The following is a 12135-nucleotide window of genomic DNA, read 5'->3' as shown; positions in this document are numbered from 1 at the left end:
TGTGAGAGAGAGAGAGAGAGAGAGAGAGAGAGAGAGAGAGAGAGAGAGAGAGAGAGAGAGAGAGAGAGAGAGAGAGGGGGAATCCCGCAGCATTCAAAACAGATTGAAGTGCTTGCAGGTAACATAAATATAATCTGAGTCTGAAGACGGCAGAGAAGAAGAAAAAAGGCAATAATGTATTTCTCTCTCTCTTTGCTGAAAATGCATTATTTAGAAATAAGAGGAGAGGAGAAGAGAGAGGGTTGCTGAGGCAGAGTTAACACCTGAATGGCCAAAGCCTGAACCTCTAAGTCTGGCAAGTTTTAATTAAATTCCTCTAAATCGCTAAATCCAACGACCTTGTCCTGCAGTGACTTCCCTAAACACTGGCGATTTAAAGGGGCGCATTGTTTGAAATATGTTTGGGTTTTAACTTAAAATACATTGTTTTTCCCTCTGCAGTTTGCCTGTGCATTGAAGCGTAGGGGGAAAAGCTTGAACACTATGGTAACCCTCATACTCCCTCACACAGAGAGCAAACTTTTCAATTTGATGGCAGATGCATTCAATCAATCAGTGTAATGAAGGACTGTCATGGACTCAATGCAAAAGCACTTACAGTACAAAGCTTTTCAAGTATGTGTGCTCCCGTTGTGTAATAATTTTGTATTTAAAAAAATATACTTTGCCTTGCAATGTGAACAAGCTCACAGGCCAACACCACAATCTGGGAATTTAACGCAGTGGTCCCCAAACTACGGCCCACCACCTCATTTTGGGTGGCCCCCCAAAACATGTCCAAGGTATATAGCATATGCCCCGCATGGGAGTATGACATCGTCAAACTATAACCTCCGTAATTCCCCCATTCATTCTCTATAGCGAGTCTTAACAGTACACATGTAATACTCTTCTTGTCCACTGGTGGTTGTTTTGGCGCTGTTTCGCATTTGCCATCGAAAACGGAATGAAATGTAGGCCTACTTGCAAACAATGTAAGAGACCTATGCTGACTGTATCAGTGCTCAAAGTATTCTAAAAGTTTATCAATTAATTGCTAATAACTAACTAACTTCTATTCAAATCATATTTCTGGGACTTTCTGGGATAATTTTTTATATTTTGTATCCACTTGTTCAAATGTTCATTCAAATTCACAATTCACAAAGTTCTCATCAGGTGAGTGAAAGTGGTCATTTCAGATGTTTTTGCCAGCACTTCATAAAACTGTCATAGTTTGAGAACTTTAAATTATTTGTAGGATATTGCTTGTTCACAATTTGAGCTGTGTATGCAAAGAGTTCAGAGTTCACACATTTTGAATATTTCATTTGAGCTACATTTTACACTGATATGGCATGATGGCAATATAAATACAGCTAGCAATGGTATTAAATTACAGTAGCCTATGATTAAATGTAATGGAATATTCAACTAAGGTAGACTGTTCACAGCACTAAGCTATTTATGGTTACTGATATACTCCGAGTCTCTGGCACTCTCTTAGAGCCAGGCATTTTGAGCTGGCCCTGGGAAGAAAAAGTTTGGGGACCACTGCTTTAATGAGAAAACTACTATAGAAATTAGGCCTACAGTTCAATGAGGGATACAACTTTTTCACAATCAAGGCATTCAGGGTTCAAGTTTAGACGCTTCCTTATGTCATGCTGAATGAATGTGTGTGTGTGTGTGTGTGTGTGTGTGTGTGTGTGTGTATGTGTGTGGTGGTGTGAGGGAGTGATGGTGATTGGCAGTTGTCTTTGAGTGTGTGTGTGTGTGTGTGTGTGTGTGTGTGTTTGTACAGTATGTGAGGGGGAGGTAGTAGTCCAAAGGCTCTTTGAGTAAAATGGGTGAAAGTGTGAGAAGTTCCTTGAAAGCATGAATGGCTTTTTTTCTTCCCTGCGCCGAGCTGCTTTTCCCCTCTGTGGTGGGGAAACAAAAGGTGTTGGCTGCGCTGATCGGAACAGCGCAGCTTATTAGTGCAGGAGCTCTTAGGAGAGCGACGGGATTGGTGAGACAAAGCTTTTTTGGAAAATACAGTAAACACAATACGAACGAGGAATGAAAGAGACCTTTCACGCCATTAATTAAAGTCTTCCACCCTCCAAAACACTTAAACCGAGAAAAAGCACAAAGTTACGTGTTTCTTTAAGCCAGAGTTCACTCAAGAAAGAGAAAACAACTTTGCCTTCCTGCACTTCAAGACTCCCAAGTCTCCATAACCCCTTTTCTTTTAATTTCTGATGCAATGTAACATCTCAAACTAAAATCTGAAGATTAAAAAGTAAGCACAACTAAAAAGGCTGAATAATTCACTCAATCTTCAACTAGATTGAGATCAAAATCACACTTTTCAAACCAACATTGCAGCGGATTCCTAGCAATAGAGATTTCACCGGAGGGACAAAAAGCACTACATCTGTGTGCAAAGCCCTACAGAATGAGCCGTGCTCATTACAACGGGAGAACACTTTAGCACACACAAGGTGGCGCAAAATGTTCAAAAGTGCTCTCCTAACACCCCTTACAAGGCTGTAAAGTGTTTCATGGCCTCCAGGACATGGCTACATTGATTTCTGGCTTTTTAGGAGGCAGCTCTCACGCAGCCTTGAGAACTTCTCATAATGAAGAAAATGTGTGTGGATAGTTCTAGGATTCTGTTACAAATCAGTCATCCAATCAATGTACAAAATACAGTGAGAGTTCAGTGATTCTCTTATACAACATTCTATAGGCAATGTTTTCATGTCCCTATAGTCTTGAGTTGCTATTAGAATCAATGAATAAAAATTCAGAGTAAATTGTTTTATTTTTGTATATTTAGATGCAGATTAATGGTATAACAGCCTTCACAACCACACTATCAGGAGATGCATTGCCCTTTTACCGCACATCCAGGATTAATGATCCTACGCATCTGAGGGGTTCTGGGCAGTGCTTACCAAACAGTGATGTAGTCATAGATGGGCTCGGTGCTGAGGGTGGTGAAGTTGATGAAGATGCCGTAGCCGGGGGGCACCCTGACGTTCCACACGCAGTCCTGGAAGTTGGGGTACTCGGCAGGGTGGCCAGGGGAGAACACGGTGCCGTTCATGGAGGTGATGTTCCCGCCACACAGAGCTGCGGGCCAGACACACATTTAATATCCATTAAAAAAACAACCCACAACTACTATGATTAAATGAATATACAGCACATTTCATTTTATTGTACTTGCTTTTTATTGTGCTTAAGAAGTCAAAGAACACTAAAATATGAACAAATCTACACTCACATACACATAAAAAGTAATGGAATTAGGACGCATAGGTACAAATCGCATCCATCCACTCATTACAACAATGTGATGTAAACTCATCAAATACGTATACGGGTCTATATACATGCCAATGGACTGCAATCAATATGTGTTTATGCATTTCTGCACCTTCACATCGAGGCACGGGGAAGTTCCAGTTGCGGCTGATCCCATGGAGACATGTGAGGGAGGCCTCCCCGATGAGAGAGTAGCCAGCCAGGCACTCGAACGACACAGTCATGCCCACGCTGAAGTCGCCGCCGATCACAATGCCGTTCTGGAAAGGGCGCGGGTCAGGGCAGCTCTGCAGCTGGTACGCTGTTCACAGATGGGTATGGATTAACACCAGCAACCCACATTTATAATCACGAGTGAGTCACACACACACACACACACACACACACACACCGTCTAAGGGTCTGGTGTGACATTAAACAACTGTGCAGGAAGGATACTTTGTAAATTTCGTGAGGGAAAATAAATAATAATAAAATAAATGGGAGCCTATCCAAAACAAAGCATGACTAGGCCTTTGTCCCTGTGGAGAGACCATTAGCTGGTGCCAAGTGGAGGTCTGCATCAGACAGAATGGGCTATTCTGGGAGCCAGGGATGAATCAGAGACAAAGACAACACTGAGTGAAGGCAACAAAGTTGTTTTGCTGTGCTTCTCCTGGTCACATATTTTACCAACCTGGAATGCAACTGCTGTAAAAAGAAAATTTTCATAATATTCATAATATTATCAGTTATGATGAAAATATATGTATAAAAAGTAAGCAACGATCTAATAGCTATCTTACAGAACTATCCATATTTGAGAACAAAACTGATGGTAATGCACTACAACAACCATCACAACTAAAAATATGATTACTACAACCAATACAAATAGAACAACAGACAACTCCAAAACTCCCACTACTAATACTGTACTAGTGCTAGTGCTTTTCCAGAGCAACCACTGCTATAATTCAAAAAGTGTACTGAAGGTGGGTGTGACACTGTTACCCTGAGGTGCTTGCATTGTGTAGATATGACTGTGGTGCAGATGCTCCGGCTCTGTCACTTACCCTGGTAATTGATCTGGAAGCCGGGCTTGTTCTGGGAGTAGTCGCTGTGGAAGAAGAAGCTGGTCTCATGGGTGGTGCTGAAGAATGGCTGCGGCACCTGGGGTCCACTGAAGCGGTCGATGACGGCGCCCGTCTCGGCGTTGCCGCTGCGTACCTCCAGGTAGTCGTGAATGGCCTCCGTGGAGAAGTTGAAGAACTGCAGGTGGATGCCTGTGGCGGTAGAGACGGGGGTGATTGATGGTGAGGTTGTGGGGATGTATGTTTTTATGAATACACATATGTGTACATAATGCGAAAGCACCCCTGCCAGGGCACCTGGTGTCCTTGGCACAGTGGCACTCGACTCTAAACAATGCAGATGGATCAAACGGCTTTCATTCTATCGCCAGCCATCTATTTCCTTCACACGCACACACACACCCATACACAAACTCCAGGGAGAAGGATGTGTCCTTGGTGCTTTCAAACACTGACACACACACACACACACACACACACACACACAAACTCCAGGGAGAAGGATGTGTCCTTGGTGCTTTCAAACACTGACACACACACACACACACACACACACACACACACACACACACATACACACACACACATACACACATACATGAATGGATGTATGGGAAATTTATGTTGCTAACATCTGTGGGAGCAGCACTTTTAGTGGTCTCTGGAGTTCCCCGATTTGGCCATTCTAATGAAAATCGCTGCTATGACAAACATTCCAACTTAGATGCCCCACAGCACACAATCAAACTCTGTGCTGCACCTCCGAGCATCTTCTAAAGTCTGATATAAACTATTAAAGAGGGACTCTGGGATTGCATTGTCTCCCACTAGCTCATAAATGAGAAACTACAAGTTATCTTTGCCAAGTTCAATGCATTTGTGCATGACAGTTTGGCAAAATAACTTGATTTGCAATGATGCAAGAGCAGACAGTTACATAACCTCAACATTAGCTTTTCAGTGAAACACTAGTCGGGTCTTATGACTAGGGAGGCTCGACATGGCTAAGGTTTTATGCTATGTCACACACACTGCCTTCGGCTGAGTGTGCATGCATAATCTGTGGGTTATTACCGTGCTCCCTTGTCTCATGATGTATTCACAGGATTTATGTGACATTTTGGCAAGATAGCACCTGTTGGTGGAGAGTGGAAGTGCATGTTTTATCATTCTTTGGTGTCGGTCAAGCTGGATGTGGAGGAGTGTCAGAAAGAGAGATGGAGAGAGAGACAGAGGGAGAAAGAGAGAGAGAGAGAGCTCACATACCAAAGCCGATGGGCAGTTTGACGGTCCAGGTGCAGTCCAGTCCGCTAGGATAGTTGCCAGGAAACCCAGGGCTCAGAATCACACCACTGACCTCAGTCATGGACCCGCCACATTGAGCTGAGGAGATAGAACACACACACACATGCAGCCATGAGCACATGCATGCACACAGACACAGTCAAGGGCATAGGCTATGCATATATTTATATACACACATTTACACACACACACACGCATGCACGCACACACACACACACACACACACACACACACACACACACGCACACACGCACACACACACACACTCATTTCAGCATGTCAGGGCCAAATTTTACAACCCTTCTCAGACCTGGACGATCCTTTGAAATATAAATCATCATCTCCCCTCATGTAGTCTATTACCCTTGCTATCTCCCAACGGGCCGATCAAATAACATCCGTTTAATTTAATCAGCCAGGGTTGAAGGGAAGGAAGGGCATCTGGGTTCATTAATCGAGCGATTTTTATCTCGAAAGATTTGCAAAATGCAATAATAGGCTCTAGAACTCTGTGCCTGAATTATAGATTAGTTTAATGGACACTGCGTCCGGCCGACAGAGAAGTGGAAGTCGTGGTCTGGGGAGAGCAAGAGGGAGAGGGCTTCCGCTGTGAGAACCGGGTTCTGTATAATCAAGGCCTACCACACAAGGCACACTGAACAACCTGGATTCGGCCAGGTCTCTTTTGGGACTGTTCCTGTCTCTGTTATGATTTTATTTGTGAAACTGACACTGGGGTGAGGATTAAATTATTGCACAACAAATTCATTGTGTTTCACAGTTCTTTTATGACTTTCATTTTAATATGATCAAGCGGAAAAGTTTTCTTTTATTTGGTTTTGAAAACTTTTGATTTAATTAAGAGGGGGCATGAGCAGGAGGACCACATGTGCTCTTTGGCAAACAAACACAAACAAGTAAACAAACAAACAAGCGATTGCATAAAAACAACAAAATGAAAAAAACGTACTTTATATAATGTGAGCACACCTTCAAATGAGCCAGGGACAAAAACAGACGCAAAACAGCCAATCCCTAGAGCGTAGGGGGGAGCTATCCCAAGCGATGAGTACAGGGTTTTTAGATGAAAAAAACGTTTTTGAAGCGACTGAGTACTGACAGAAGTGCAAACGCAAAGTCATGCACTCACACTGTGGTGCGTGAGTCTCAGTGGGGGAGAAGCTCCAGCGTGAGTCCCAACTGCCCATCCACCCCACCCAAACACACACACACAAACACACACACACACACACACACATGCCCAGACCTCCAAAACACTGGTCATGTGGACGCCACAGTGGGGGGGGCCAGGGGAGGCGAACCCTCTGGCACATGAGATGCATCAGTCAAGGAGGATACCCATCATCCACTCGACTGAGACAAAGTGAGAAGAGGAGAGGGAGGGAGGGAGGGAGGGAGGGAGGGAGATGGAGAGATAGACAGACTACAGAACGAGAGAGGGTGACAAAGACGAGTGATGGAACAGAGAAACTGAGAAAGAGAGGGACAGAGAGAAAGAAAGAGAGAGGGGGGTGGATGAGGGAGGGGGCCAAAAAGAAAGAGGCAGAAAGACAGAGAGGACCCAGAGGAGAGCGGTGGCTGTTCTTGTTGTTGTTTTGTCTCTTGGCTGCCAAATTGTCAGACTGAAATATTTTCACAGGAGGGGCGAGGAGGACTGGCACAGAAGTAAACGAAAAATGGACTTATCAGCATTCGTACCAAAAGGGACCTCCTTGGCAACGCTACTTCATTTTTATCCAAAAATGGGAATAAAATAAATAAATTCAATCTAGCATCAGGCTCATTATTTTTGTTTACAGTGCTGTGTTCTTGCTAAAAATCTATCAAATATTTCATGTGACTCAGTAAATGGATATAGTTGGGGTTGCCAGGTTTGTCTTCTTGTCGCCGCCTGGCCAGTAATTATAATTTATACAGTCCTTTGCTCTTTGGAACGCGCCGACACATCTGAGCCCTGCGATGCCTCATATGGTCCCAAATGTGCCTTATAAGATGTGTGCAGAGACACTTTTATATATTCATGACAGCCGATGACTGGTCACGTCCAAAAGTACCTTGTATGTTCTGCCAAGGATCCCGTCCAGCTAATTCACCCAAGTGGACTTGAGATGGTGAATCCCAACATATTTTAAAGTTGCAACACATGTACTGCACTTATGTGTAATTGAGGTTATTATCCAAGCACTTTTGAGGAAAGTGGGATGTGGAGGAAGTGGCTGGGAAGGTTCATTTTTTGGGATTTGGGGCAGCGCGTGTCGGAATGGGAGGCACGCGCCTCCATAAATTATGCGTGTGTACGCAGCTGGAGAGTTAATAATTGAATTGGGTTTTTCAGGATTTGCAGCTGGCCAGCCAGTCGCCTCGAGACAGCCAGCCAGCAAAAGGCCCATTTTCAAGTCATGAAGTACTGTCCCTCCCTCCCTCTCTCTCTCTCTCTCTTCACTTTCACTCACTCACTCACTTCACAGAGTAGCTCATGCTTAGCTCATGCTTGTGCTCTCTTGATTGGCTTTCCTTTGGAATGATAAAAATAGCACTGTCTCTGCCACTTGGAATAATGTGACAAGTGACACGTCTGTGTTTCTCTGACTATCAGAGACCCAACAGACCCAAATCAATGCAAAAGTTGAGTAGAACTTTTTTGTGAAGTGGCCATGAATTCATACATACACTAATGAATGGATTTTAAATGCAATTGTGGTAATCAATTGATTACCACAAAATATTGGCTGATAGATGGACCATGTGAATTGTCAGATAGATTTGAGATGAAACTAGCATTTTATAAACAAAAACACTCAGAATCCATAGCCTACAGTATATATGATCAAAATTGGGTCTTACCTAGGCAGAGTGGCACTGGGTAGTTCCATCTTCTCACAGGTCCTGGCATGCATGTTATGTACGCATTCCCCTAGAGTGAAACAAGACAACCTCCATTGACAATCATGCATTTAGAGGATTTTTGACAAAAAAAGGTGGCTAATTATGAGCAGCCTTACCTGCAAAGAGTATCCTTGCTCACACTGAAACTGGACAACATCCCCCACCATGTAGCGGTCACCTAGTTTGATGCCATAGTTGGGCGTCTGAGGCTCCGGGCAGGACTCCAAACCAATCGCTGGCGAGACAAAGGGGAATGGGAGTTTGACATCAACCTGACCCAGTTTCTACTTGTCAGACTCTCAGAAATACACAGAGAAACCCCAAGAGAACAGTGTGGAGGACTATGATAACACTACCAATGAGAGATGCACCGATATGGAATTTTAGGGCCGATAACGATAACCAATATTTATTGGTTTGTTGTGGCCGATACCGATTCGATAACCGATAATATTACTCTTGAAAAAAAATTGAATTGAACTGAAAAGTGATTTGGGGAAAGCATTTAATAAGCATAATTTTATTGCAGTAATTTTCACCAAATGATGGACAGAACTCATAATAGTCCTCAATAGTACGGCAGTCAACAACATAACAGTAGCCTAGCCCTACAGTATGTGTGGCTCCTTTAAGTGAACCTGATGTCAGTGAATTGCGAGTGATTGGCTAGAGAGTTTGAATCGTTTTCATTTAGGACTAAACGCTCATAAACGGCTCAGCTTGGAATAAGCTACAGTATAGTGACCAAATCAGAGTTTGTGAGGGAATCTTAGGTTTAGTTTCAACAATGGTAACTGAATAAAGCTGCAACTCAGACTCAGACTGTATGTTGCGCACAACCTGCTGCAGCAGAAATGAAAGGGGATTTTGAGATGCACAGATTCCCCAAATGAACGATATCCACAGATTTTGTTATAGTGGTGAAATACATTCACACCGCTGACATTATATTGAGGAAAAAGTATAGCCAACCAAGCTCAAGTAGGCTAGCTCAGTGTAGCCATACGTAGGCCTAAAATAGGACTTTAAAAATATCGGCCTAAATTATCGGCCCGAATTCTGTTATCATTTTTTCACTTATCGGCTAATAATATATCGGCCGCCGATATTTCGTGCATCCCTACTACCAATAGATGGGTAGATGCTTTATTGATACTGGTGTGATATGAGTCACAACACAAATAAACATACACATTACAAATCAGTGGCTGAAATAATTTAAAATGAACTGTACATCAACACAGTATGTGTCTACGGTGTATACATTATCTCCTTCATATTGCAAAAGTGCTTGGAGTTTGACAAGGCCATTAAACCAGCATAACATATTTCCATTTTATCAGTACAGGCATGGGGGCTTCACAACCTTGTAAGAAGTGAGATGTTCTCAAACTCACACTCTCTCTCTTTCACACACACAGACACACAGACAGACAGACAGACACACACACACACACATACACGAAAAGTTTCTGCACAAAAACAGTCATTCCAGATGATAAACTATTAAACATCCTCTTCCCATTCAAAATCCTGTTTGCTCTACAGCATAGCAGAACATTCACAGAAGAGGCAACTTCTTTCTCTTCATCTGTGAAAAGACTGAGCGACAAGGGGAGGTGGAATCAAACCCTCTCTCTTTTCTGACACGACTCAGAGCAAAATTCCACCAAAAGAACCAAAAACCCTGGGTGAGGTAGAAGGTAAAGCAAAACTTTTTGCTTTCTCTGCAAACGGAGCAGCATCTATAAATATATTGAAGAGACAGGTGTAGGTGTGTGTGTGTGTGAGAAAGAGAGAGAGAGAGTGAGTGTGTGTGTGTGAGAGAGAGAGAGAGAGAGAGAGAGAGAGAGAGAGAGAGAGAGAGAGAGAGAGAGAGAGAGAGAGAGAGAGAGAGAGAGAGAGAGAGTGAGAGTGTGTATGTGTGTCTTTTCCTTCTGGGAGATCAACCTGTTTTGACCTGATGAGTTTGCTCCTGCTAGCTCGAACACAAGGCCGATCCGATCGATGGAATTACACGACTGTGCCTAGCATCTGGTCCATGCAATCAAGGCTTTACTGCTTTTCTGGGGCCTAGGAGCACAGGTGGAGGCTTGCCCAGTGTGTGTGTGTGTGTGTGTGTGTGTGTGTGTGTGTGTGTGTGTGTGTGTTGGGGGGTGGTTGACCCTGAGCGCAGGTGCAAACAGCAGGTTGCTGCTCCATCGCCTCCGCCCTTACCTGTGTACTCCAGATGGAAACCTGCTGCCGACACACTGATGTCGGAGATGAAGTTAAGGTACAGGTTGTTGGAGGTGGTGTTCAGCAGCGGGGGAATGGTCGTCCCTGGAAAGACACACACACACACACACACACACACACACACACACACACACACACACACATAAACACACAGAGCAGTGAATGAGGCTGGAGGTTTATTACCCTCGATAAGCCAGTCAAAATCTTTCACAAGCTCCCCTGCAACGCTTTCATATGAAAAAAGCAAACACTCACCATAAAAGTGGTAAATGTGTTATGGAGAAGTTAAAAATCAAGTGTGTGTGTGTGTGTATGAGCAACAGAGGTGTTGTTAAAAGCAGGTGTTAAAGTGAAGAGAAAATAAATCACCACTAGGTTTTATAAACACAATTGTGACATTACAGACCCTCAGAAACTAGCAATTATTTTCACATACCCTGTAGCAACCCACAACAAAGGTTAGTAAGACTGCTGAGTATCTCAGCAACAATTTCCCAGAGTCCCCTGGTTTCACCTATTTATGAATGTCAGGTCTAACTTTCATTAAACTTTCATCAACTTTCGAAGTTAAAAGCCCTGTATATAAAAAAGAGATAAAGACAGAACGGACGACACCCAATAGACGAGGTGCTGGCCAGCATTGTGAGAATGCATAAAACGAACAGCCGCAGTCTCCAGGGTAGAGAGGGCATCATTGCCCTAAAGAAGGCAAATAGCAGAAACGTTAGCAATAAAAGTTTACATTTTGGAGTTAATGGTGTGTGCGGCTATTCACTTTTATACAACGCCCTGAATAGAAGTCGAAAACCCGGTTAAAGGGGAAAACAACGACTACACGCCCAATACGCGGCTCCTGCTCAATTACTGGGCTATTGTTCTTAGTGGCTCAGGAGCCTATCACTGAAATGGCAGACAGAAAACAGGCAGCGCTGGTAACACAGTGTGGCTGGCTGACTGGCTGCGGTCGCTGTCATGCTGATAAAGGTCTGGCCTCCATAGGTGTTCCTCATTACAGGCCTCCCGCCCCTCAACACCTGCCTGTGGAGACATGGGACCCGTGGTACCGCTGACAGCCTCGGCTGACACACACACACACACACACACACACATAAACACACAGAGCAGTGAATGAGGCTGGAGGTTTATTACTCCTCGTGCGCCAGTCAAAATCTTTCACAAGCTCCCTGCAACGCTTTCATATGAAAAAAAGCAAACACTCACCTCATAAAAGTGGTAAATGTGTTGCGGAGAAGTTAAAAATCAAGTGTGTGTGTGTGTGTATGAGCAACAGAGGTGTTGTTAAAAGCAGGTGTTAAAG

The 12135-nt window shown here is 43.7% G+C and overlaps 1 protein-coding gene across 1 annotated transcript in view; it reads right to left on the bottom strand.

Annotated features, from left to right (window-relative positions):
* The window catches only part of csmd3b (CUB and Sushi multiple domains 3b), a 388634-nt gene that overhangs the window by 76094 nt on the left and 300405 nt on the right, over window positions 1-12135 (bottom strand). Inside the window, 7 exon segments of the mRNA XM_048229290.1 lie at window positions 2922-3099; window positions 3407-3595; window positions 4350-4559; window positions 5634-5750; window positions 8538-8607; window positions 8696-8814; window positions 10797-10901. Coding sequence (XP_048085247.1) covers window positions 2922-3099; window positions 3407-3595; window positions 4350-4559; window positions 5634-5750; window positions 8538-8607; window positions 8696-8814; window positions 10797-10901 — 988 coding nt within the window.

Source organism: Alosa alosa, chromosome 20 (assembly GCF_017589495.1).
Source record: "Alosa alosa isolate M-15738 ecotype Scorff River chromosome 20, AALO_Geno_1.1, whole genome shotgun sequence".
In the NCBI taxonomy this organism is placed as follows: Eukaryota; Metazoa; Chordata; class Actinopteri; order Clupeiformes; family Clupeidae; genus Alosa; species Alosa alosa.
Note: the sequence above shows the minus strand (reverse complement) of the source record. Positions and strands in the feature narration are given on the sequence as shown.